At 37.4% G+C, this 27,677-nt stretch overlaps 1 protein-coding gene and 1 non-coding gene across 8 annotated transcripts in view; one reads left to right on the top strand and one right to left on the bottom strand.

The window, feature by feature from the left end:
• MKLN1 (muskelin 1) overlaps positions 1-27,677 on the bottom strand; it is a 303,397-nt gene that overhangs the window by 119,072 nt on the left and 156,648 nt on the right. For 3 of the 7 annotated variants that reach the window (XM_045576813.1, XM_045576809.1, XM_036427159.2), the window contains one exon: positions 5,968-6,037. In XM_045576813.1, coding sequence (XP_045432769.1) covers positions 5,968-6,037 — 70 coding nt within the window. Of the gene's footprint in view, positions 1-5,967; positions 6,038-23,566; positions 23,725-27,677 lie in introns of those variants that run through there. The other 4 variants (XM_036427176.2, XM_036427168.2, XM_045576828.1 and 1 more) reach the window with 3 other exon arrangements.
• LOC118714613 lies at positions 12,912-13,046 on the top strand. Its single transcript, XR_004986621.1, has one exon. It is a non-coding gene; the product is annotated as a small nucleolar RNA SNORA72 (small nucleolar RNA).

Genomic DNA, 27,677 nt, shown 5'->3' with positions numbered 1-27,677 from the left:
TGATTCTCTCTCACTGATGTTTCTATCTCTCTACCTTTCCCTTCTTTCTGAAATCAATAAAGATACACATTTTTAAAAATCCATATAGGAAAATATGTGTGTGTGTGTGTGTATGCTCCATGAATCCATTTATATTACATTTTAGAATTGGCAAAACTAAATCTATGGCACAATAAATCCAAACAGTGTTTGCATCTGGGTGGAGAGTGTGCGAGTTAAAAGATTCATTAGTAAGGGACTGAAAAGATTGATTTGAGGTGATGAAAACATTTCATATCTTGACAGGGATATAAATTATATTAGTGTGTGCATTTTTCAAATACACCTAAGGTCCATGCATTTCATTGTATATAAATTATATTAATTAAAGTGTATTATACAATATATACAATAATCCTTTCACAAACTTAGACGAAATACCATAAAAACAGGTAGAAATTATGTTAAAATGCATATATTTTCTATTTATTCCCTCATTTAGCAAGTACTCTTATGCTTATAATATTTTTCTTATGGTTCATCAGACAGAGAAAGAATAACATCAGTATCAGTGTATTACAAAAGCAAAAGCACTCCCCCATACACACATACCTTAAGTGCCTTAAATAATCACTATAGCCTCTTTGACCTGTTTAGATCATACAAAAGCAGAAGGTTTGATGTTTGTTAAACAACTCTAAATGATCCCTCTAACCCCAGAAAGCCAAGTATATTATCTAATACCATACTTTCCTTAAACTACCTTCGAAGGAGCTTATAATTATAAGAGTTGTAATCTAATCTTTTTAAAGCAATTATCAAGACATCCATAACTGCCTATGCAAACATCTTAACCACTTCTAAAGTATACACCAGTCACCTTGAAATGCATGTTTTCTGTGGCAGTATCAGTCTATCCTATGGAACGTATTTGATAATGGAGAATAATACAATTACCATCCTATCTTTAAGTATTTATGGGATTTTCATTCATGCTACATTTACTCCCTACTAATAAAGATGATCCAGAATCAATAACAATGTTTCCTCATTAGATGTCAAGATATATGCTTCCTACTACAATGAACATGGCCGTAATTTTTTTGTTGATAAAAATTACAAATAATTGAAAATGAAAATAAAAGAGATAAAAGTATGACTGAAATTTAAAATAAATTAAAAATCACCTGAATTCCATCACCCTGATATAACCACTACCACCATTTTGATATATACTCAAATTCACCCTCTATGCATACTCACACACACATACTTTATAGATATAATATCATAAATGTTTACTAATTGAAATAATTTTTTAGAATAACTTTTTCTCATTTTCCTCCCTCATCTCCTCCTCTCTTAAATAACCAATGCCAACAACCAGTTGTGCATCCTTTCATTTCTTTTGTCTTGGCTCTTAACATCAAATATTCATACATACAGAGCTGTTCACATATTAATGAGGGAGGGAGAGTCATTATTTAGGTAGAAGCTTATTGTAGGTGCTTCCCTACATCTTGCTTTTCTCATTTTACAGTGGAAATCCCTTCAAGTAAACTGGCATGCCAGTTCATTTTGTCTACCAGTAATGTATCCCAGCATTCCCCTACACAAGGATATTCTTTTATTTTCCTGAGCTAGAACTACCCACCAATTCCTGACCCTCAGTAACAGTGTGAAATAATAAATGCTTATTGTTTTTTTAACTGCATTGTTTTAGGGTAATTTGATACAGAGCAACAGATGACTAAATCCAGCACTCAAAACCAAAAGAAATATTAACAGTTCAACTTATTAAGTAGTTATGGCCAAACAACAAGTATTTAAGTTCTGACGATTTAATTGCCATTTGAAAAAAAAAAAAAGAGAGACATATATTTGAAGACCCCACTCATACCCCAACATGAGCTTGAGAGAGAGGAATTCAGGTTTATTCACTCTGGGGTGCCATTCTCAAAACATGCTATTCATCCTAGTACCAATGAATACATGTAAGACCCTCCTCATTCTGGGCAAAGAAAGGAGTAACTAAGAGGTGTTGAGTTTGATTACCACCCTTCTCTAGATAACCTGTACCATTATGTATATATACTAAACATAATTAACATTTCTTATAGAGTAAAGTACTGTCAGAATCAAACAGTACACCATAATAATAGTAATGCCTTAAATCTATAAAATCTAATTCATAGCCAATGGCTACCTGAGGCTATTTAATCTAAGCTAATGAAAATTTAATAAAATTAAAAATTGCTTTTGTCAGTTGTACTAGCCTCATTTCAACTGCTCAATAGCCACATGTTGATGGCATCTACCATATTATACAGCATAAATTACACAATATTTTCATCACTGCAGAAAGTTTACTAGATAATACTATCCTAGAGGCCACTAAAATATCCTAGTAGAATATTACTTATCCTTATACTAACAATGCCCTAAATGTTCTATTTTTGTTTTTCTATTTGTTACTGAGATTTTTTTTTTGTCTTCTCCCTCATAACACTTGGTCAGTGTGTACCCCATGTACAAAGTTGCTTCCAGTTGCTGAAATCTGATGAAATAATTAACCAAACAGAACAACAGTATATCCAAAGTAGATTCTAGAAAAAATTCTCAAGACCTAAAATTTCATTATGATGATTTTTTCCAGAATCCTCTTTTCCTTTAATTCTCAAAGCTGTTCAAGTTAAGCTAAATTAATTGTTAGTTACAGTATTGTCACTCTTCTTTATGGATTACATATTTGTGAATTCGCCTACTCACTAAAATTTATTTTTATCACCAAACTCAAGTCCAACAACACTTTCACAGTCATCCCAGTATCACACAGAACAGCAAAAAAATTGAGTCTCCTGATGCACTTTCTCCCAGATGAGGTCAAACAAGGGACACCGTACCTTTTTCTTTTAGCTTTCATAATATAAATAAATGTCCTTTTCATGACTATGTAGTGCCACATTTTTTTATATTTTTGTGCTTTCTGTTAATGATTTCCCTGTCTAAACTGGTCCCCATGTACAGTACTGAAGTGCTATGTAGTATTTCTAAATACAAGAAGACTTATGTGCCTTCCAGAGAAAATGTGTTAAATAAGCTTCGTTCAGGCATGAGTATAATGCTGTTGGCTATCTATATATATATAAAAGCCTAAGTGACCGTTACAACTGGTCAACCAAACAACCGGTCAACCAGTCTCTATGATGCACACTGACCACCGGGGGAAGATGCTCAATGCAGAGGTGCGCCCTGGTGGTCAGTGAGCTCCCACAGCCAGCTAACCTCCCTGCGGTCCCTCCCCAAAGCTGCCAGCCAGCTCTAATCAGCCCCAACTGGGACTTAGGTGAGATGGCCCAGATCGCCCCTGATCTCCGGCCAGGCCAAGGGAGTCCACCCATGCATGAATTCATGCTCTGGGCCTCTAGTGAATAAATAATATATATAAAGTAAGGTGTCTTTACACAGAAACACACATAAAATAAGGTTATGTATTGAGTGGCTGATGAAAATGTGACCAGAAGCTCATAGAAACCTAACTCAGTGAGTTACAATGAAAGATCCACCAAACTGGCAAAATATAAAAATTGGCCAGAGAAAGACAGGGAGAATACAATCCATAGGTACTTTTATACACTGCCAGTGAGAATATAAATTATACAGCCATTTTGTAAAATAGTTTTGCAATGCCTAACAAAAGTTGAACATAGTTCCTGGCCAGGTAGCTCAGTTAGTTTGGGCATTGTCTTGATATGGCAAATTTGCAGATTTGATCCCAGTCAGGGCACAGACAAGAAGCAAACAATGAAAGCATAATAGTAGAACAAACAGATGTCTGTCTTTCTCTCTCTTTCTCTCTCTCTCTCTGTTAAATCAATTTTTTTAAAAAGTTGTACATAGATATACCCTATGATCCAGCAATTTTACTTCAAAGAAACTCTTCAAAGCTTAAATAGTAGGATATTTATAAACATATACATATAACAGTACTGTAAGAAAGTGCTTAACAAAATATGAAATAATAGTTATTGGAATGGAATTAGAGGACGGATAATAGATGGGGCTCATAGGAGGCTTCAAAAGGTTGTGGTCAATTTTCATTTTTAAAAATGGTTGATGAGTAAATTGGTATGTGTTTTATTGTTTTTTTATACTGTATACTAGAGGCCCAGTGCACAAAATTGTGTGAGATCCAGACTCTCCACCCTGGTGGTACCCCAGACCCGCCTTGCGCGAGCCACGGGCACTGCCTCAGCCGCACCAGCCCTGCCTGCCCCATGGAAGTCCCACCATGCCGTATGAGTGGCAAGCCATGTCCCAACGCCAAGAGCTGCTCGCAAGCTGGGGGGAGGGACTGAGAGGTGCTCCAGCACCTCCTAGTATCTATGTTAGGGTGTGACAGCCACAGGTCTTTTATAGATAAAAGCTGTGTCTTTTTTTGGACACCAAAGAATGGTGTTTAAATGTGTCTTTGTAATGAAACATTTAAACACCAGGTGATTCAAAAATATGCAAATAGAAAAAAAATAATAAAAGAAAAAATAAGTACAGATACTAGTTTCCAAGAATAACAGAATAAAAAAAATTAAAGTTTTATTTATTCATCTGTTTTTCCTATGAGAACATTAATTCTTCCTCAAAGATAAGGACATAATGTGTTAATACTGAAAGTATATAACAAAGAATACTTACCTTTAAACCCAGATGACTACCGACACCACTTTGTTGGAAACTGCCCATTGCCTTCACTAGCAGAAAGAGGTAGACAAGGAATCCGAAGGCTGGTTAACCTTGAAGGCTCTGGCAAGGGTCAGAGCCAGGCAACCACAGTCTAGTTGAGACAAAGGGAGCTGAAGCAACTTCCACTTTTTAGTCTTACGTAAATCCTTGCTGATGGGCTATCATTGAACTTTTATTAGAATTGCCTGCCTAAGGGCTATGGGTGTATCCCCAAACCCGAATAAAAGGGATAGCAAGGACAGAGCAAAACAGTCCTTCCTCTAGAGCTGGGCTCCCGCCTGGCCCCCAATATTTCCAAATTAACATTTTCTTGTCTAGTCTCTTTCATTTGCGTGCGGCCTCCTCCAGAGCCTGAACCTTGAACCTGAACTCTGAACCATGTGGGATGTGGGGGGAATACTTGCAAATGGCAGCCCAAAGTGGGATACTCGCAACTGACATTCAAGATGGAGCACCCGCATCATTGTCAAAGAAAAAATTTAGCTCATGTTCCTGATGTCATCTAAATATGATACTTCAGAAAAGTAACAAAGTTTATTTTCCCCTAAAGGTAGTCATTGAGTCACTGAGTCAAAGTTCATTCTACTAGAATTTCCTTAAACATACACAAAATGCCTTGAGTTTCGTTGCAGAAGTCACAACTTTTGCTCAGATCAGTACCCCCAATCAGTTTTACTGCTCAGAACAGTAACAGCACCTTAACCAGTTCTTTTTATCTATTTCATATATAGATGAAACAAAGGGAAAGGGAGAGAAAGATAAAAACATCAACAATGAGAGGAAATCATTGATCAGCTGCCTCCTGATTACGGGGGGGATTAAGCCTACAACCCAGGCATGTGCCCTGACAGGGAATGAACCATGACCTCCAGGTTCATAGGTCAATGCTCAACAACTGAGCCACATGGGCCAGGCTTAACCAGATCTTTTTAGTTAATATTTCTCTCAAATGAATCAAGAAACTTAGTTTTGTATCATTAGTAATTCAGAAAAAAATAGAAATTAGATTTTAAATGTTTCAGTAGACAGAAGTATAAAGTTTATATTTCATCAAATTCCACACTGCATTTATCTACGAAATAAAAATCCGTCCAAAATTTAAACAAGAAAAAAAAAAAAGAGGAAATAAAAATTAACTCATAATTTCAAATACTGAATAAACTATTAATGAAATCCATATAAATGCCAATCAATTATCTATTTAAATTTTTATTTCTAAATAGTATCTGAAGTTACACATAATCTTACCTGGGGAGGATAATTGCTCTCTGAAGACCACCTTGAAGATTGGTCATTTGGTTTATCCACTAAAATATTCCTGAAATAAAGGGAAGAAAATTATAGAAATTAATTTAAAAAGTAAGTGAACATAAATATGCAAAGAGATAAATAATCTACCAGATGCTAAAATTATTATCAAGGTATATAATGTCTGGAATTTGAAAAAGAGGAGAAAATAAAACAGAAACAGAAAACATCTAGTATATATAATATTCTAAAATATGATAAAGATAGCATTTCAAAATATTGAGAAAAACCAAGAAAAACATAGTTCTACTTCATATCAAGTGACAAAATGACCTGAAGATGTATTTAGGAATTTTAGGTAAAAAAACAAAGCAGTAAAATACCTAATAATAAATAAAATACCACATATGTATTATATTAGATATAATTATATTGTATTATTATATATTATATAATTGTTACATATTACATTTTATGTAATATTTATATAATCAACCTATGGACCAAGAAATTCTTTTAGCTCATCATAAAAATAAAAATAAATGTAGGTGAAAAAAGAAATTGATATAACTAACTTTGGAAAACGGTGCCTTCACTGGAAACTGGAAACTAAAGATAAACGGAATCATACATAAAAATTGTACTTGGTAACAATTTTTAACAAAAATGGTAAACTTGTCTTTTACAGGAGCATGGGTTAACTCTGAAACACTATCTATATGTATATCCAGGTTGAACAAATAAATAAATGGATTGTAGCTGGTGGGAGCTAAGCTTCTCACATTGGAGTGGGGACAGAAAAGTAGTGGGAGGTTAGGAAAAACCAGTGGTATTGGATTAGAATCAAAGATATCAGTGTGAACTCAGGTTTAGTTTAACATAAATAGGTTCACAAGTAATAATAGATATGTGTGTGTACACACACTGATCCTACTTCTGCTCCTAAGAGAGACTAGAAGCAGTGACACTTCAGTGGCAAGGAACACATCCAGATCTTGGTTTCTACATATCACAGTCCAATAAAATAAATTGGGATTGTTGGGGAAGTGCCTAACTCTAAGGTCAGAGCAGGAAATTCAAAAGATTAAAGCCTAGAACACCATGTAATATTACCAAAAACAAACAAACAAACAACAAGAAAATAATTAGGGCATGCCAAAGGTGCAGAGAAATCAACATGAAAGAAGAATAAATGGTCAAAGCTGAAATAATAAAATAACAAAATAAATAATGTAGTATTAGATTATAGACCAAAGTATAAAATAAATATCCACGGGTCCATACTGATATTCTGCAGTCTAATGATCAGAAAAACAACCTCAAATTAACATCATCATTCCACAAAATACATGACCAGTAGTCCTAAAACCTCTAAATAAAATGAAAAGCAAGGAAGACCGAAAAACTGTCACAGATCAGAGAATAAGAAGGAAACATGACAACTAAAAGTAGCTGACCCTTAATTGGGTCTACTTAGATGAGGATGTTTTTCAATAAATAAGGGCAGTACTGTGACAGCATTTTCTTCTTATGATTTTCTTAACATATTCTTAGATCTATACCTGGTATACAGAAGGTACTTAATAAATATCAAATAGATGAATGAATAAAAATCTTTAAAGGCAGAACTATACAGAAAATTATTTTTATATACACATTTCACAGAGGTAAAAATAAATACATAAAATGACCTCAAACAAAATTAAAAGGCAAACAAACAACTACAAAAATAAAAGCAATTTTAAAAACTACAAAAAACTAACTTAAACATTCAAAATCAATAATAATCAAAAATTGGAAATTAAAACAAAGATAGATTATCCCTATAATATTGTGCTCACACCCTAAAAAAAAAAAAAAATGCTTTAATTATAATCTCAGTTATTGGCTAGAGCTAGTAAATAGTATTTCATATTTTGCTAGTAGAAATGCAAATTGATAGAACTTTTTAGGAGAGAACTTTAATATAATACATATCAAAAACATTTTAAGTGTTCATATATTTTAAATAAAAATAATGATGCCAACCATGATGATGCTAGCATCTAACATTTGTGAGCTTTTACTATATCCCAGAAACTGTTCTAAGTATTTTCCATAGATAAGCTACTTAGAAACTGAGACAGATAAATTAATTTGCCTAAATATGCATACATAAGAAATAAGGATCGGAACCCAAAGCAATCTGATTCCAAAGTCAATGCTCTTAATCACCACACTATACAACCTCAGTATTATTCCACTTCTTGGAACTTAACCTAAACAATAATCTACCACATGTAAATCACCCACATTCCTTACAGCACAATTTATAACAGCCAAAGAGTGTAAACAACCTAGTTGTCTAACAATAAGGAATTCATTAAACAAATTATGACATACTTACGTTATAAAATATTAATACCATGTAATCATGATGTATTCTACAGCTTGACTTTAGTATAGTTGCAAATGTTCATTACATATTAAGTGAAGGGAAAAAGTAGTTTACAATACATACGTGATTAATCAAGTGTTGTATCTACACTAATAAAAAGACTAAGATATAAATTGACTGTACCTTCGCTACGCCCACCAGGCAATCAGGAGTGAATATGCAAATTAACTCAACAAAGATGGTCTACCCTGCCCCGCCCCGCCCCAGCTGCTCTGGGCCTCTGGGTAGTGTGGGAAAGCAGAAAAGCAGCTCCGAGCCAGAGCAAAGGCAGTGCCAGCAGCCAGGGAAAGGAAGGCCCATTCTTGCATGAATTTTTGTGCATTGGGCCTCTAGTGTAATAACATTGATGGAGAAAAGACAAAGAACTTATACTACAATAGCTCTCAAGGTTGAGATGAGAACAACCTTTTTGCCTTCTTTGTGCTCTTGTAGGGTGCCCTCTACATCCCCACCTGTCACTGGTGGAAAGGAGTTCTTGGGGTACCACAGGGAAAAGAATTTCCTGAGGCCCTCACAAAAGGATGGTGGAACACTTTATTATGTAAAATTAAGGGGGTTCCCTTCCAAGGTCCCATCTCCCTCTGTCTTGCTATGGAAAAAGTCTAATCCTGTTCAGAAGGGCTAAAATTAAAGCCACTGACCAGAGTCTCTACACTATAATAAAGCACAGTTAGCTTGGTTTGCATTTCCATCTGCATTCCATTTGTGTATAGGGTCTGCATGCCCTTGAGTTTCCATCCGCAGTCCATTTGTGTATAGGGCCTGCTTAAAGCCACACGGTGATGCCCAGAGGGTGTGGCTCAATAGTTGAGTGTCACCCCATGAACCAGGAGGTCATGGTTCAATTCCAGACTGGGCTCATGCCCAGGTTTCAGGCTGGATTCTGAGTGGGGGGTGGGCAAGAGGCAGAGATAAATGATTCTCTCTCATCATTGATGTTTCTATCTCTCCATCTCCTTTCCTCTCTGAAATAAATAAAAATTAAAATTAAAAAAGATACTCAGGAATAAACTTAATCAAGGAGGTAAAATAATTGCACTCAGAAAACTACAGGATATTGAAAAAAGAGACAGAGGAAGATATAAACAAGTGGAAGAATATACAATGTTCATGGATTGGTTGAATTAAATGATAGATCTTCCCTTCCTCCAACTGATGGACAGACGTAAACTCCACCTGCAGCCGGACATTCCTGAGCACTGAACCACCAATCAGCACCTGTCAAATACCCTAAAGCCCCCAATTCCTAAGTCCTTAGGTCCTTAATCATAGGCCTTACATGAAACCACCAATTAGCGTGTGCTAAGTTCCCTAAGCCCCGTTCCCTATCCTCCCCTTAAAAAGTGCTTGTACTCCGATCCTCACTCTCTCCTGCTTTCTCTCTGGAAGCAGCCAGCAGTGGTACTCTTCTCTTCAATAAAGCCTGTGTCCTGGCATCCTGGTCTCCGGCAACCCCACTCTATTTCATCTTTCATTAACAAGGTTAAAATGTCCATACTACACAAAGCAATTCATAGATTCAATGCAATCCTCATTAAAATACTAACAGCATATTTCACAATATGAACAAACACTTCAAAAACTTATATGGAACCAAAAAAACCCTGAATAATCACAGCAATCTTGAGAAAGAAGAACAAAGTTGGAGGGATCACAATACCAAATATCAAGTTATATTACAAAGCCACTGTAATCAAAACAGTCTGGTACTGGCACAAGACAAAAAGATCAATGAACAGAACAGAGACTCCAGAAATATACCCAAGCCATTATGCTCAATTAATATTTGACAAAGGAGGTAAGAGCATACCATGGAGTCAAGACAGTCTCTTCAATAAATGGTGTTGGGAAAATTGGAAAAGAACTAAGGGCACCATCAAACAACTTTCAAGAAACAATCCTGCCAACAATTACATGAGCTTAAATGCAGATTTTTTCCCACTCAAAACTCAAGATAAAACCCCATCCTTTGCCAACACCTGTAACAGATTTGAAGCAGAGGACACCTACATAGTAAACTATGGCCAAAATCTTGACCCTCATAAACTGTGCAATAAATGTGTATTATTCGAGGCTGCTAAGTTTGTGATAATTTGTTATAGAGCAATCAGAAACTAACACAATGTCCTCTTCTTGATGCATATATCAATAGAAATATTTAAGAATGAAATAATCTTATATTCATTTTATATTAACCTTAAAACATACCAGAAGGAAGAAAATGAGATGAGTGCAAATTGTTTTATAAAAAGTCAGGCAAAATGCTGATAGTTGTTGAAGATGGAATTATTAGTATTCATTTTTCTCTATTGCTGAGTGTGCTTGGAAAATGTTCATTAAAAGTTTCTGAATGAATGAATTAGTAGAGTGATGATGACAGCAAACACACAAGATCTTGGAAGTGTAGCTGTTAGGGAAGCAGATAAACGGGACATGTGAGATTAAGGCAGTTTTTTAAGACTAATGAAAGTTGGTCCAATGGGCATTGAATGGGGCAGAAGTAGAAACTGAGTGGTGGATAACATAGGGGAAAAAAAGAGATAACTGAATGAACAAAATCAGAATAAGATCCAAAGTATAAGAGAAAGAACTAACCTAAAATGATCTCTCCCAATTTAACAGACAAAAAAAGATGGAGAAAATTAAGCACAGGTACATTTCATAATGCTTTAAGTGTACCCTGGACACACAATGATATCATTTTCATTGACAAAAAAAGTTTATATTAATAAAATTTAAAATTTTTTCACACTGATAATATACTCTAGTCATGTAGAAAATATGACTGAATTTAAAGAATTAAGATGTGGACTCTAAACTCTGTTTCCAATAAATGACCTTGGTTACACTCTTACTGGCCTAAGTTTCTCCATTTCAAAATTAATACCTACATTACACTCTGAAGAGTCATTATTGAAAATTGCAGGATGTCAATGGCCAAACAAATAGTAGGCATCTGCTTATCAATACCCAGAGCAAAACTCAAGTCACCTTATTACCAGGCACTTGAAAATGTTTGAGCCTGTAGCAATTATCTCTAAGGATTCAAAGCACTTTGGGATCACATACTTATGTGTACATACTCCACATAAGTAAAATGCAGCAATCACTGGGGAAAAGAGAGTGGCAACAAAATAAACAAACATTCCCATACAGAATGGTAAAATTGGAAACCCTCACTAGCACAAAATCAGAAAGCTAGCTAATGTGGTTTAGGGGTCTCCAAACAACAGAAAAATTTGCTGAGACAGCCATATAAAAATACTCCTCAAAAGGCTTGAATCACAATCTTTTCTAAAATTAAACAACTGGCCCTTCAGAATATATTTCAAAAGTAAAAATTGTCCTTTTCTATCTAAAGCAAAGACCATTAAAGTTAGACATGATATGGAAAAGGTTTACTCCTTAATATGCACATCTCCAAACCTCAGACAAAATAACAATATATCTACAAAAAAATTAGAGATTTAAGATATCAAACTTTTTCCAAGCACCCTCAAAAGCTGCATTTACATATAATTAATTACATGAAAATAATCATAATCACCTTCTTACTAAATCAAGTTCCCAAAATATCTTTGTTGGGCAAATAATTCAGCTTAATTTGAGTTACTAGATGTGTAACGGAGGAGGTACATTTATTTAAAAAAACAAAACACTATTCTGTAATATCAACATCTTGCTATAATCCTGTACCAAAAAGGCCTTAATCTAATCCTCTCACTTCGTATGAAAATTAAAAAAGGCCAGAGAAATTAATGATTGATCCAAAATTACCAAATAATTGGTGGCAGAACTGGGATTAGAACCCAAGTCTCCTGTCCTTGTTCAGTGTTCTCTCTATGCTACACTGTTTAGATTTTTTCATGTTTTCCTTTGTACCAGATCTAACTCTTCCCCTCAGATTAACGCAATAATTCAAATTGTGCTAATGGTGAGAGATCAAACCAATATTAACTAATCCAAATGCATTCATTTTGTGAGATTTCTCCCCCTACCCTCTTAAGCATGTCAAACTTGCAGCCCATGCCAATGAATATTTTTGCAGCCCAGCCAATATAACACTATGTAAGAAACGTTTTTAAAAAAATTTAGTAGCTTAATTTTTTACAGTATCCTATTGTATATAATTATTAATAATGAACTACAATGTTCGCTAATGAATGATTACTATAATCATGTTGCATTAATTTCCCTTATAGGCCACCATATCTCTCCACTAATACTAGCAGAGAGTATTTTAGCAGCCGATTACCACATCATTAGTCACTTTCAGAGAACAAGAAAAATAGGTTTATTTGTGTTACACTTATTAATTTGTGCAGTTATTCGGTGTCTGGTAAGTTAATGTTAACTTTGAGTTTAACATGTTCTTAATAGATATTTTTCACCTCTTAAGTCCTATAGCACGGCATTTTAAAAACTCTAAATCCTCAGAAATACTACAAAGGATCTATAATCATTTGAAAAACACATTAACTATTCTTAAATCTATTTTTAAAATTCACTGCAAATACTCCTGCTGTTCTGATTTGGTAATAATCAGGGCAGGCTAAGTGTTTGCTATATTAAGACCATGCACGTGTTGTCCCCAGACCTAGTTCTTTCCCTATGTCTGATTTCATAAATGATGGTGATAAACTAAGAAAAAAAAATTTCTAAAGTACTTTAGACCAAATATTACCACAATGAATATCACTCTCCACAAAAACAAACAAACAAAAAATCTTATTTACATTACTTTTGTCTAATTTGGAGTAAAATTTCTCCTGAAATCTCTGTATCAATATAAACTTTACAAAGTGTGTCATTGATTTATATAACTCTAATTATATGTTGGTCTTTTAAAATTTAAGTTCTACACATGTCTGTTCATGTAAAATTCACAATTCACAACTATAGAATAAGGCTCAGGACTGTTTGGTTTAAATGCTCTCCTCAAAGCTTAATAAGATATGTCACATTATTGATCACTGTAGCCCAAATATAAATTTGAAGGGTTTTTCTGACTTTTTAAATTATTATATGGAATGCAAGCAGTTTGACAATAAAATTTTGAACAAGTTTATTACAGATGATAATCAATTCTCTTTATTCAGCTTTCAGACAACTTATATGTATTACCTATACATGCTTAATGCTCCCACCTTTCCTTTATCACATTTAGAATGTTCATCAGTTGATAAACTAATACTTTAAAATATTATGCCAGTCAAGATCCTACATGCTAACATGCCCAAAATGCCAGCCATTCGTTTCCAAAGGACTCCCAGTGTCCATTTTTATAATTTAAAAAAATATTTTATCGCAGTTTTATAAGAATGAATGGAAAATGAAAATGTAAAAGCTTACTGGTAATATTAATTCAACTAAAACAATACTGGGCATCATCAAGTGATCCAAAACGAAAGCTTCAGACACTAAACAGACTTAACCAGCTTAAATATAAATGGAACACTGAGAAAGTTTACTAATAAAAGATCACATCAAAAGCTAAAGTATAGGTGTGCCAATTATGGACCTACTAGTGGCCTGGTGCATAAAATTCATGCAGGGAGAGGAAGGTGTCTCTCAGCCCAGCCTGCACCCTCTCCAATCTGGGACATCCCTCTCATAATCCGAGACCGCTGGCTCATAACTATTCACCTGCCTATCTGCCTGCTTGCCCCCAACTGCCCCCTCGCCCACCACTGGCCTTCTCGCAGCCAACTGCTCCCCCCCACCTGGCCTGCTCCCCCCCAACTGGCTCCCCCTGCCAGCCTGCTCGCCCCCAACCTGGCCTCCCCTCCTGGCCTGATCATCCCTAACCACCTCTGCCTGGCCCCACCACCATGGCTGTGTCCTGAAGAACATCTGGAAAGTCTCCAGGTCTAATTAGCATATTACCCTTTTATTAGTATAGATTCCCTCTCACCTCCAAATTCACCCTTTTTGCCTACTCTTTGAAAATGAATTTGGGCCCTTTTTAAAGTAATTTTCCTTTGCCAGCTGGCAAAAGTTAAGCGTTGTCAGCAGAGGGGGGCAGGAGAATTACCTCAAGAAACAAGGAGTGGTTTCGCTCCCTTGTTCAGGTATGCTTACCCGGAAGACGCCTGCACTACAGATGTTTTTCAGCATCCTGCTCCTGCAGCATATGTGGCTTCCTCCAAGTGTTCATGTGAACAGCTTTCTAGCACTAGGCTCATACATCAGAATGTATACTTCTTGGGGGTATTTTTTTTTCTCAATCTCTTGACATTTATCAGGCCTTTCCAAACTAATGACTTCAATCTTTCTTGAGCTCAGAAAAATTTTCCTCTATTTTTAAAATTTCAACCTTCTCTCTCTCTCTCTCTCTCTCTCTCTCTCTCTCTCTCTCTCTCTCTCTCTCTCTCTCTTTTTTTTCTGGTATCTTTCTAGGTCTATTATCAGATATAATGTGCAGGGCTGCTATATACTGTTGCACAGGTTGCACTTTTTGCACAAGAACCCACTAAGGAGTAAAAGCTGAAATCCAACCTGTGTCCCACTTAACTTAGACCTATATATGTCCTGGTCAAAAAGTATCATCTGTTCATTAAACCATGAAAATACAAAAGTGGAGCTTCTGGATCAAGGCTACCTACCATGTCTAAACTTTTCACTAACATTTTTCTTATCTTTTTCTTTTTGTTTTAGATTTCAGATCTTTTTCTATGTGTATGTATGTAACTATAAGAAAAATAGATGCCCAAACCAGTTTGGCTCAATGGATAGAATGTCGGCCTGCGGACTGAAAGGTCCTGGGTTCGATTCTGGTCAAGGGCATGTACCTTGGTTGCGGGCACATCCCCAGTAGAGGGTGTGCAAGAGGCAGCTGATCCATGATTCTCTCTCATCGATGTTTCTAACTCTCTATCCCTCTCTCTTCCTCTCTGTAAAAAATCAATAAAATATATTTAAAAATAAATAAATATCCTATTAAAAAAAGAAAGAAAAGTAGATGTATATATCCATAACTACAGAACAATTATTATTTTTGTGCTAGCTAATTCACTCACTTATTAATTTAATAAACATTATGCTGGACTACAATGACATGAGGGAAGGAGGAAATTTTCCATAGTTTCTTTGAAGCCTGTGGTTTAGTTGGAGGGATAGCTATTAATCAAGTAACCACACAAATAAATGCATAATAAAATTGTATAAAGTGACATATGAGAAAAGTATACATTTGTATGAAAGCATTTAACTGTTGGAGCAGAGGAAGGGATGCCAGACATATTGGGGGGACAGGGTAAGACAAGGTTTCCTGAAAAAGCAACATTTTAGCAACAGCTAAAGAATAAGTAGTTAGGTTTTATAGCTCTCTGCTAGAACTACTTAAGTCAGAGGGAAAGGAGAAAAGGGGACAATGAAAGGAAGGAAAAGGGTACGTATTGAAGGATGCTAAAAATAATTTACTGTTGCTATTTATACAAAACAACATACCTTAAACAACAAATACATAGGTGATATAATAAAAATCAGTCATACTAAAGGAATGTAAGGAAAAGGAAATTGTACTAAATACTGACAATATTTACAAACCAACAACTTTATATTAGACCCAAGTATCTTCCTTCTAAACATTGTCTTCACATAAATATAATATTCTCATAAAAATTCTAGTAAAAAGGTAGGCAGTATAAAAATTACATTACCAGGAAAGGAAAATAACTATATATTTCTGGCAAAGATTAAACTCTCAATTTCTGGACTTCATAAACAAGTAAGTCTCAAGAGATTTACAAATCAACATAACCAAGAATAAAAATCTCATTTTAATTCCAAGTCAATAAGTACTTAAAACAATTTTAAACAAATAATGTTATGTTTATTTCATAATTTTTCCCATCAGATATTAGTAATAAGGACTTAAAAGTGACAAAAGAAAAAATGAAGAAAAATACTGAACAAAAAAATATGGGGCTCAAGTGTCAGGTTACTACATTAATATTATTATAAGAAATTTATAACCTACAAGGTATAAGTCTATTCCATAGAACTAAACACAGTTTTCTGCTTCTGGATATGAGAAAATAGCCTGTAGAAGTTTCAGACACAACTTTTATTCCCTTTTAAAACTAAAAATGCTGTATAACATATAGGATGAAAAAAGTTCTTAACATATCAAGAGACTTTCTGAGGAACTAAGACTGGAATGCCAAAAAACAAAACAAAACAAAACAAAAAAACCTAATAGAAATGAGTCCCACATCCTGTACAGTTTCCCTCTCTCAGTTCATTCCATTTATTTAATGGCACAAGGAAATGGACTGAGAAACCAGGAAAGGACAGCCACTAACGAGCAGAAAAGCCAGCAGAGCTTTTAATACTTTCACAGGGCCAAAGGAACAAAACTTGGTAGTTGGATCTTGCCTTAACACCCAGGACTTAAGAAGTCAATATTCCATAATGAAGGGAGACACAGAGGAAAGCCAACAACACTATGTACTGATGTCCCTCTTGAGGCATTTGTTGATTCTTAAACTATACAAAGCAAGAAACTAAAAAACAAACAAATAAACAAAAACAGCAGAAAGCAATTGAAAAGCAAGGAAAAGCTTTTAGGACTCCCATCCTGCTGAAGAGACAAAAGCAGGAGAGGACCAATAAAAAAACCAGTCTCTTGGCTAGGTTCCCTGCAGGGTTACCAAAGTTGGGCAAACTAGAGGTTTACAAAACCTAAAACCCAACTTTAAGTCAACTTAGTTCTTGATTGTTGAGGTGAGTTGCCTCTATTCTACTCTCCTACCAAAAGATGGGTGAATCCTCTCTAGAGAAATATATTTACTAGGTTTGCAACTGTAATTGCGTTTAAATCTGCATATAATGTCTGGCATTCAATTAAAAGTTATTAAAAATAATAAAAATTACAATAACTACTAGACCAACCAAGATACTTAAACAAAAGGAAAAAATGAGAGGAACAGATCTATGAAGTTTTCAGAGACAAGCTTTAAAGTAGTTTGATTGATATGTTCAAGAAATTATATGACAATTTGGAGGTTTTCACCAGAGAATTAGAATCTATTATGAAGAGAGAAGGGATAGGGGAGGGAATACCAACTGAAAATTCTAGCCCTAAAAAAAAACACTATAGCTGAAATCAGTAAAAAAAAAAAAAAAAAAAAAAAAAAGATAGGGTTAAAATCAGACTGAGCATAGCTGAATAGAGAATTTGTGAGCTGGAACACAGGCAAGTCAAACCTATCCAGAATGGAATAAGGAGAGAAAAAAATAGAAAGTGTAAGGGACAAATGGGACATGACCAAATATATAATACAGATTTAATTGGTGTCATAGAGCAGTGTTTCCCAAACTTTTGACATATGTGTACCCCTTCTATAATTTTTATAACGCTGAGTACCCCTCGTACTCATGAGAACGTAGAATTAGGCGCAGCTAAGCACGGTGCAGTGCATATTCCCACCAAACTCTGGTGCAAAGAGTACCCCCACCAAACTCTTCCCATACCCCTGAGGGTAAGCGTACTACACTTTGGGAAACAATGTCATAGAGGGAAGAAAAAGAGGAGTGGGGCAGAAACAGTATCTGAAGAATCTCAATTTTTTTTCAGAATTGATGAGTCATGCTACAGATCCAAGAGGTACCAGAAACCCTAAAATAAATATAAAGAAAATCACCATATTTTTATGTGCTAATAGCTATATCTCTAAAATTAAAATAATTTTGAATGATTGAAATAAAGCAAATTTACATCACCACAAATTGCTGAAATGTATCTTATCTACATGTAAAACATCACCAAGTCCCTATATCGGGCTCAAAAATCATTTATTAAAAATCTACTACATTTACCTAAAAGTTTATGCAAATAATAGGACCATTTGCCTATGAGCAGGAAAATTATTTTAACATAATATAAAATTTCCCAGCATTGGGTCAAGATAACAAGTTCTGCATAAGGAAACTAAAGATACTCAGAGAAGAATCATATTTTGCTAAATGTCACAAAGTTCTAGCTCCAGGAGCCAGTTCTGCAGATTCAATGTCTAGACCTCCATCCACCTAATGATACTTTTTCTTTATCATGAGAATCTTATTTTTCTAAAGTTGTTAAGATTACCAGACTGAGACTACCAAAACTTTCAGTGGCCAGTAAGGTTCCCAAACAATGACAGTGTCTAATCTCAGTTTAGGGAAAGGAAAAGTATGACAGTCTCCAACTCATACTTGGGGTTGCAAGATACATTTCTAAGGACTTGTCCGATCAAAACCACATTTGTAATCCCAACTTACTAAGGATAATGTCAAACTAAAGCCAAGGTACATCAAACAGAAAGTTTCCTACACAGACAGTAAGAAAATAAATAGTTTTAATCCAACAATTCATTATCTAGGAACTCATCATAAATAATTTCAAGATTTGTTTCTGTAAAGCACACTGTCACATTACTCATAACTGTCAAAGAAAAACAAACAAAAACAAAAGAAGCCCAAAGCCTATGTATATTGAATAGGGAATCAATTAAATAAACTGCTAATACTGAGGACTATTTAATAACATGAGGATATATTTACTATGCATTAAAGAAAAAAAAATACAGAATAGCAAACAAAAGCCAAAACAAAACTGAAATATACATACAGATACAATGAAATATCTGTAATAATATATATCAAAGAGTGATGAGTTATTTTGGGGTAGTACCCTGTTTCCCCAAAAATAAGACAGTGTCTTATATTAATTTTTTCTCCCAAAGTTGCGCTAGGTCTTATTTTCAGGGGATGTCTTATCTTTCCATGCGCTAGGTCTTATTTTCGGAGGATGTCTTATTTTCGGGGAAACACGGTAGTATTAAGAGTAATTTATGTTGTTTTTGTGGGTCAATATTTTGCAAATATTCCACAAAAAATTTTTCTTAGAATGTTTTGCAATTAGAAAAAAAATACAAATTCTTTTTTAAATGTGAAATTTTAAAATAGTTGAAATAGGTTCACTTCCTATCCTAGTAGTCAAATCATATATATCACTTTTACTATGAACTATATGTTAACATAAAAAACAATTTTGATCAATGTTTGATTTTAAGAAACAAAGACATAGAAAAAAGGTAAACACAACGATTCATCAAATTTTACTATCTAAACTTATGATGTCTTTAAATAATATGTAAACACAAATCATTCCAAATCAATGAAATTACTTAATGTATAAAAAATACTTTCAACAGTCCTTCCAATTTTCATATTAATATATTAAAGCCATAAATGTAAAGATAAAATAGACCTAAATATCGTTCCCTCTCTGTTCTAATCTGATAGCATTTCTTATCTGTATTCCCGACCTGGCACATATTATAGTCCAGTAAAATAGTGAAGGAGCTTTGGTAATAGAAGTCATAGGCCCAAGATCAGAATCTTATCTCCTACCTTTTCAACTCTTAGACCTGGGCAAGTTAACTTACCTCTCAGTTTCCCTAGCTATAAAATAAAATGATAATACTTATCATAGAGTTTTTGTAAAAGACTAAATAAAAAACTACAGCCGAGACCGGTTTGGCTCAATGGATAGAGCGTCGGCTTGGGAACTGAAGGGTCCCGGGTTCGATTCCGGTCAAGGGCATGTACCTTGGTTGCGGGCATATCCCCAGTAGGGGGTGTGCAAGAGGCAGCTGATCGATGACTCTCTCTCATCAATGTTTCTAACTCTCTATCTCTCTCCCTTCCTCTCTGTACAAAATCAATAAAATATTAAAAAAACAAAAACAAAAAAAACTACAAGTGGTAAGCCTAGTGCCTGAAGAAAACTAGAAGATACCCAGTAAGTGGTGGTTGTAAGTAGAGGCATGTGCCAGTTTTTAAGTCACAGAACTTGCCAAGCCTCTTTAAAAGTTATTTAACTTTTACATATCTCAGTTTCCTCATCTGCAAAACAGATATAATACCTATCTTGCAGGTTTGTAAGATTAGATAAAACTAGATATAAAAATCATATTGCATATAAGTAGCTACTCAGTAAATTGTGGTATCACTATTAGCTATAGCAATAAAATATTTGAGTATAGGGATTAGCAGTTTTTAAAATATTCTAATATTTTTAAAAAGTACATGTAATTCTAAGAATTATTCATCATTTAAGTAAGTGTATGTCTCTTAATTCCCAAGTTAGGTATAAATTTCAGGAAAAAAAGTAAAATACAAATCAAGTTTTCTTAAGCACACTGAAAAGATAAGGGGCCACTTCACTAGTTTCAAAGTAAAAATACATTATCTATATCTAGATTTGCTTTAAAAAAAAATTTAAGTCCTAATAAATCTAAAAGGGTCATAACGGGAAATGTTTGTTTCTGCAATTATAAGTCCTTAGGAAGAAAACAAAAATCTGAACTTTTCTATTTTTTTCATAATTTCACATCTTTACACAACTAAAATGTAAGTGCCTTTAATACAACAAGTCTTTCAAACCTCTGATTTCCTGTCTCCACGTTAGTGTAGAAGCGTAGCAGTACTATAGTTAAGACCATGTACTATGGAGCCAGACTGCCTGGGTCCAAATCTTGCCTCCATATAACAGTGTGACCTTAGTTTTAGGCATGTTTTAACTTCCTCATGCCCATTTCTTCAAAAATGTAGATTCCTCACACAATTGTTTTAAAGGATTAAACCTTTAAAGTGTTTATAAGAGAGACTAGCATATTGAAGGCACATTATGTTTCCCTTGGTTGTCATTACATTATTACTCCTCAAAATGCCTGTGACTTGTAATCAATAAATATTTGCTACTCTGTAGAAAATTTCAACAAATGGCTTTACTTAATATTAGACCTGCTTAGGAAATACCTTAACATGACTCTCAAGGTCAGCAAAGATAGAGCAGTTGCTATTAGGATTTTATGACAAATATAAGGAAAGTCTATCCCTTCTTACACTTCCTATCACACAAAGCTGTAGCATCATTACTTGCTAAAAGAAGTTCAGTACCAAAAAGAGTTTTACAATTTAGGTATGGCATACACCAATCCAGCAGACACAAAACTCCCAAATTCAAGCTCTGTAATACTCAACTACATTCCTTCAAAGAAAAAAGTTCAGATCACTCTTCTATTATAATAGTTTAGTGCTTTAAAATAAAATCTATATTGCATAAGTCAACAGCCTATTATAGACATTAAATAAGACACTATAGTTGAAAGTGTTTGAAAGTTAAATATACATTAAATATGAGTTTATGACTATATTTGAGAAAATCATAACAGATTTCTCCAATTTCAAAAAGCTGCCTTCCAACCCCAAAACTAGTGCTCTGGGGCCAGGATAAAGAGACATAAGTCACGGTCAAGTTGCCATCCCATTAGGTCATTCCCTGCTTGAAATGTACTCTTCCCTTATTACTGGTAACTCAGATGGGACTTGAGACCCTTGAGGAGTGAAATCCTGGAAGTAGCTTAACTCAAGACCAGGCAAGTATCTTCACAGTTATTGGATCAAACAGTGCCACCCAATCCCCCAATAGTCTGGGATTCTAACCTGGGTATAGAAAAATGATGTTATCTTCAGGTTCAAAAACTCCGTAGCCCTGAAAATCAGAAGTCAAGTACCTAGGGGGCCACATTTCAACTCCAGCAGAGGGATAGGAATGTTTACCTGGCTCACTCTCAAATTAGAAGTTTCATCCAGCACCAATCAGGTCACGGCCATGCAGCAGCCATCAATAAGATACACAGGCCAGATGAGACAGACCACAGGTCACCTGGCCCCCTTCAGATCCCACTGAAGGCCTGCCTGCCAACCCTTGACCTGGCCAACAGGACAATGGCCTGGCAATCCAGAGTTGGATTCTTCTAGCCACCACTCTGTTTCAAGACTCTTGATGGATTGGATTCTACAAATCAAATTGATAAGATGTGAAGAATTTTTGAAACACAGGTGGAAAACTTCTTGGAATGTGCTTCACAGACCTAGTCACTTCATTTGTTCAAGAAACACAAAAGTGTATTATCTGCAACGTGTTTTGTTCATAAAACCATTCTGGTCTAATGAGATGATTGGTCCCGTGGGGGACACACACACACACATACACACACATACACACACACACACACACACACACACACACACAACTGTCACTTTTCTTCAAGGTGTCTCTGCACTGCACGAGTCTTAAGAACTTCACTAAAATCAGTTTCTCTATCTGTATTTTAAAACTGGAAGTAGGTCTGCTCCTCTCAAAACAAGTTAAAGATAAGTAAACCCTGCATTAAAGTACTTTCAGCATTTCGGAAGGAATTTTTCTACAGAAAAACAACATATGCAGCATGCATCCCATAGGCAATGGCAGCAACGGAACTCTTTCTAACATCTAAATCGGAGATCCAGACCAGGTCAGTGTTGGAAGTTCAAGTTCATTCAAGTAAGTCTTTTCCGCCTACAGTTGAGTTTCTAGGTTGGGGAAATCGTTCTGTGCCTATATAAATCCATGCTCTGAGCCATAATAGAAATGGGACTCTTCTGCAAGGTCCCTCCTGCCCACTCCCTATCTTTTTTAGAACTTACCCCAGCAGGGGGGAGGTGAGGGGGGATGCGCCCTGCAAATCTCCCCACTTGCAAGGACTCGGGTGAACTGCACAACTTTTCAGTCTTCGTAAGTTTCACCACTGTCTTGCTGTTGATCACTTTTAATGACAACCCCCTCAAAACAACAACAACAACAACAACAAAACAACCCGCATCTCAGCTTTACACTTTGCCCCCGACAGCCCTCACCTGGACTATGGGTCCCCCCGCCTCCCGCCAGCTCGGACGACCTTAGAAACATCCCCACCCGGCTGCCCGCCGCCCGGACCCCAAAAGCTGCGACTCCTCCAGTCCCATCTCCCCGAGCCGCCCGCCCCCCACCAAGCCCTCCAAGTCCCAGATCCCGGGCGCAGCATCCCCGGCTCCGGGTGGAAGCCTCCCAGGCCCGCCGCGGACCTCGCCCCTTCCCCGCAACCTCGCTCTCCCTCCGCTCCAACTTCCCTCAGGAATCGGGGGCGGCCCAGCTCTCTCTCGGCGGCTGGACTGACTCCGAGGCCGCGCGTCCCTTCACCAGGCCCCGCCTGGGCCTCACGAAGGGCTCGGCGTCCTCCGCTGCCCGCCCGGCCCGGCCGAGCTGACGCCGAGGAGAAGGGTAGCACCGGCCCACGGCCCGGCACTTACTCAGGAAGGTAGGTGGAGGAGAAGGAGCTCCACTTGTGCAGCGCGTAGGGCAGAAGCCGGCACTCGGACGCCGCGGCAACAGCTCCGCCAGCCGCCATCTTGTCAGCACCAGAGAAGCCGCCACCGACCGCGGGCCGTACCCGAGGAGGGGGCGTGGCCTGGCCTTAAAGGGGCCGCGGCCCGCCCGGCCCTCCTCAGCCTGCGCGTCGCGGGTACCGCTGCCCCGAGGGCTGAGGCGTTCGTGGGGAAGGGGGTCCGCGGTTCCCTCCCAGTTTCCAACGTCGAACCCCCCCCCTTAGTGACTGACCGAAACGGGGACGGGAGTGTGAGCACCTGAGGGTCGCTCCTGTGGGGCTTGGAGGGAGTGACGCCACAAGCGGAGGTAAGGAAAAAGCCCGAACATATATGATGGAAAGAAATAGACGGGAGCTCTGGGCCAGGGAGGGGACCGGAGAAGACGCACTTGGAGACTTCGGAAACCACGGCCCTCTCCGGTTTATAAGCCCTTTAGGGACACGGCATGGAAGGGAGCTGGAGTTCATAGCGAGGGCCCTGTCGCCCTGGAGCTGTCGTGGTTTTCCAGGTCCCATGCCCGGTCCCGGAGGCGCACGGCGGGCGGGTCCGCCCCGGGTCCTCTCCTGGCCCTGGCCCTTCGGTGTGAGCATTGGTTGTGAGCCACTCACAGAAATCTGTGAGATTGGTTTACTCAGTCAGACATTCAGCCACCACCCTCCACCCCAAACTCCACCCCAGACCAGACCAGAAAACAAAAATCTGTGTGGCATCCTCTTTCTAGTTGGTACATCTGCCCGCTTTGAACTCTGACAGACATGTAGCCTAAAAGTTCAGAAAGAGCGAGACACAGAGACATTTCAAGAAAAAAGACCCCAGGGGGACTAACCATCCTTGTGCTCCGAAGGCCATATGGGCATCATACCAGCTTTTTTAAGCATTCCCAGTCTAATTAGCATGTTATGCTTTTATTATTATAGATATTTTTTTAATATATATTTTATTGATTTTTTACAGAGAGAAAGGGAGAGGAATAGAGAGTTAGAAACATCAATGAGAGAGAAACATCGATCAGCTGCCTCCTGCACACCTCCTACTGGGGATATGCCTGCAACCAAGGTACATGCCCTTGACTGGAATCAACCCGGGAGCCTTCAGTCCACGGGTCGATGCTCTATCCACTGAGCCAAACCGGTTCCAGCCATACCAGTTTCTTTCTCTAAAAAGGAGCACTTGCACTAACAGCCTGGCAGCTTTAGGCAACTCTCCCATCCGGCCCCTGGTGGTCAGGGGTATGCATGTTGGTCCCTTTGGCGTAGCCATTGTGGTCACCAGGGTCCTGGTCACTCATTATCTCAGACATCTTTCCCTTGAAAGCCTGGACCGGGTCTCCATCTCCACCTGGCCGATGAAAAACCTCATGCAACGTCAAAACGCCAAATTACATAACGTAATCTCTTTATGTTATAATCATCAACTTGCTGAAACTCCCTCAGATCTTTTCCTGACTTTTTATTTCCAATCGGCGAAAACTTAATAGTGGCCTCCACTAGCTAAATAGGCCACAGTATGTCAACCTTCAAGATCACGTGTGCTCTGCGTGTTGCAGCATGTTGGAAGAGTATGTGTTCCTTAGGCAATGCTATAACCCAGTGACTCCAGCTGGGAGTCCAGCGATAGTGGGTACAACCAGAGGAGGTTAACCCCAAGTTTGATGAGCGGCTATCTTTGGGCAAAGGAGATACTTTTAAGAGGAGAAGATTGAGATAGTGACTCAGTTCAATTCATTTGGGGGTCCTCCTTTGCTAAGTTTACCTCTTACCCTAATGTCATAGAGTCCTTATTCTTTTCCAGACACAGAGTTATTGTTTATGAGTGATTTTTTAAAAAATCCTCACCCAAGGATATGCTTTACTGGTTTTAAAGAGAGGGGAAGGAAAAGAGAGAAACATCAATCATTTACATCCCTTACATGCCCAACCAGGGATCAAACCCACAACCAAAGTATAATATTATAATATGTGCCCTTCCTGGGAATCCAAGCGGCAACCAACTGAGCCACACTGGCCAGGACTATGAGTAATCTTTTTTAAGAAACACATATAAGCCAGTTCTTCCCAAGTGACTTTCTGTGACTTTCTGTTCTCTTCGGGTAACATCAAAAGGGCTTAGCAGACACTTTTCACATCCTGCCTTTCCTAGCTTTGCGCTCCTGCGCGCGCGCGCGCGCGCTCTCTCTCTCTCTCTCTCTCTCTCTCTCTCTCTCTCTCTCTCTCTCTCTCTCTCTCTCTCTCCTTTGCACTCTACTCCAGCCACACTGAACTAACACATGTTAGTTCAGCTCCTATAACTTGTATTCTCTCTGTCCTCTCTCAATGGAAGCCAGGAATACCCTCCCCCATTTTTCACCTGTCTAACTCCTGCTCCTTTTCCAGCTTCTTTCATTCTGGAAAACCATTCCTCATCACTTATTTTGGAGATATGTGCCATTTTCTACATTTTCCTTGGTACCCTGAGTTTCCCTCCTTATATTAGCAAGCATTACAATATATTTTAATATCTTTATTTTCTCTCCCTAAACTGTAATTCTCATAAAGGTAGGGACCAAGCATATCTTGTTCACAGTTGTATCCTCAGTCCTGTCAGAGTGTCTAACATATAATAAATGTTCAATAACATTTCTTGGAGAATAAGTGGATTGTGCCAAAAGAAAACTTGAGCTACAAAGGAATAAAAATTCCAGAACTTTTCAGACTGCTAACATGTATCCCTGCGGTATGATTGCCATGGGGAATGTGAAAGACTCAGGATAGCATGGCTTTCCTACAGCACAGATTTTACAAATGGTAAAATAATTTTAAGCACTGGATTTATGTCTACAGGTAAAGATCATACTGAACCCAACATTTGTATAAATGTTAAGGTAAATTAGAAAACTAAAGAAATTACAAATTTTGCAAGAGTCTGCTAATGTCTCATATCTCCTAGGGCAGTGTTCGGCAAACTCATTAGTCAACAGAGCCAAATATCAATAGCACAACTATTGAAATTTCTTTTGAGAGCCAAAAACCGACTTCTGCGCATGGGCCACAAAGTTTCAATTGCCCTGTACCTGCACGCCCGCACGTGGTATTTTGTGGAAGAGCCTCTTTCAAGAGGCCAAAGAGCCACATGTGGGATCAGTGGGATGCCTAAGTCAGTTTGCTGACCACTGACTTAAGCTAATGCCCCAAAGGTAGCAGATAAAGGTTTACCTCAAGGACCGTGGTTGGCAAACTGCGGCCTGAGAGCCACATGCAGCTCTTTGGCCCCTTGAATGTGGCTTTTCCATAAAATACCTCCTGTGGGCATGCACGTACAGTGCGATTGAAACTTCGTAGCCCATGTGCAGAAGTCGGTTTTCGGCTCTCAAAATAAATTTCAATCATTGTACTGTTGATATTTAGCTCTGTTGACTAATGAGTTTGCCAACTACTGGCTTAATTGATAAGATTTATTATAGTTTATATGGGAAAGTCCTAAAAACTGTCAGCAGCCATTTAGTCCATCTAGTTCCCCCACACTTCAAAGACTGGAACGTATTGATGGCCTCTTGGAGACCTGGATAATAGATCATCATTTTTCAGGGATCAGCAGCTCTAGTGAACCCAGTCATTGTGTTATCCCCTAAAAGTGATCATCTTTACTTAGCTTGTAATCTCAGTATGGTTCTCACAGTGAATACTTCCTGGAGAGAATAACTGATTATACTTGGTTTGTCACCTGCAAAAAAAAAGATTTATTGAAAGGCTGTAATGTGTCAGGCTCTGTCCTAGAAGCTAAGGAGTCAGGATGTACAGACAAGGACACTGATTTCATGGAGCTTACATTCTGGTAGGGCAACATATAATAAATAAGTGAACTAGGTAATGTTAGTTTATGTATTTAGATGCCAAGAAGAGACTGCACTGGAGGAATGCTTAGATTGGATGGTAAAGGAAAGCTTCTCTAGGAAGGTAATATTTGAGCTAATACCTGTATAATGAGAAATGCCAGCCATGCAGAAGTGGATAAAAAAAAAAAAAACATTCTAGGCAGAGAGAATATGCAAGTGCAATGG

Source organism: Pipistrellus kuhlii, unplaced genomic scaffold, assembly GCF_014108245.1.
Source record: "Pipistrellus kuhlii isolate mPipKuh1 unplaced genomic scaffold, mPipKuh1.p scaffold_m20_p_10, whole genome shotgun sequence".
In the NCBI taxonomy this organism is placed as follows: domain Eukaryota; kingdom Metazoa; phylum Chordata; class Mammalia; order Chiroptera; family Vespertilionidae; genus Pipistrellus; species Pipistrellus kuhlii.
The sequence above is the reverse complement of the archived record's forward strand: the minus strand, read 5'-3'. Positions and strand labels throughout refer to the sequence as shown.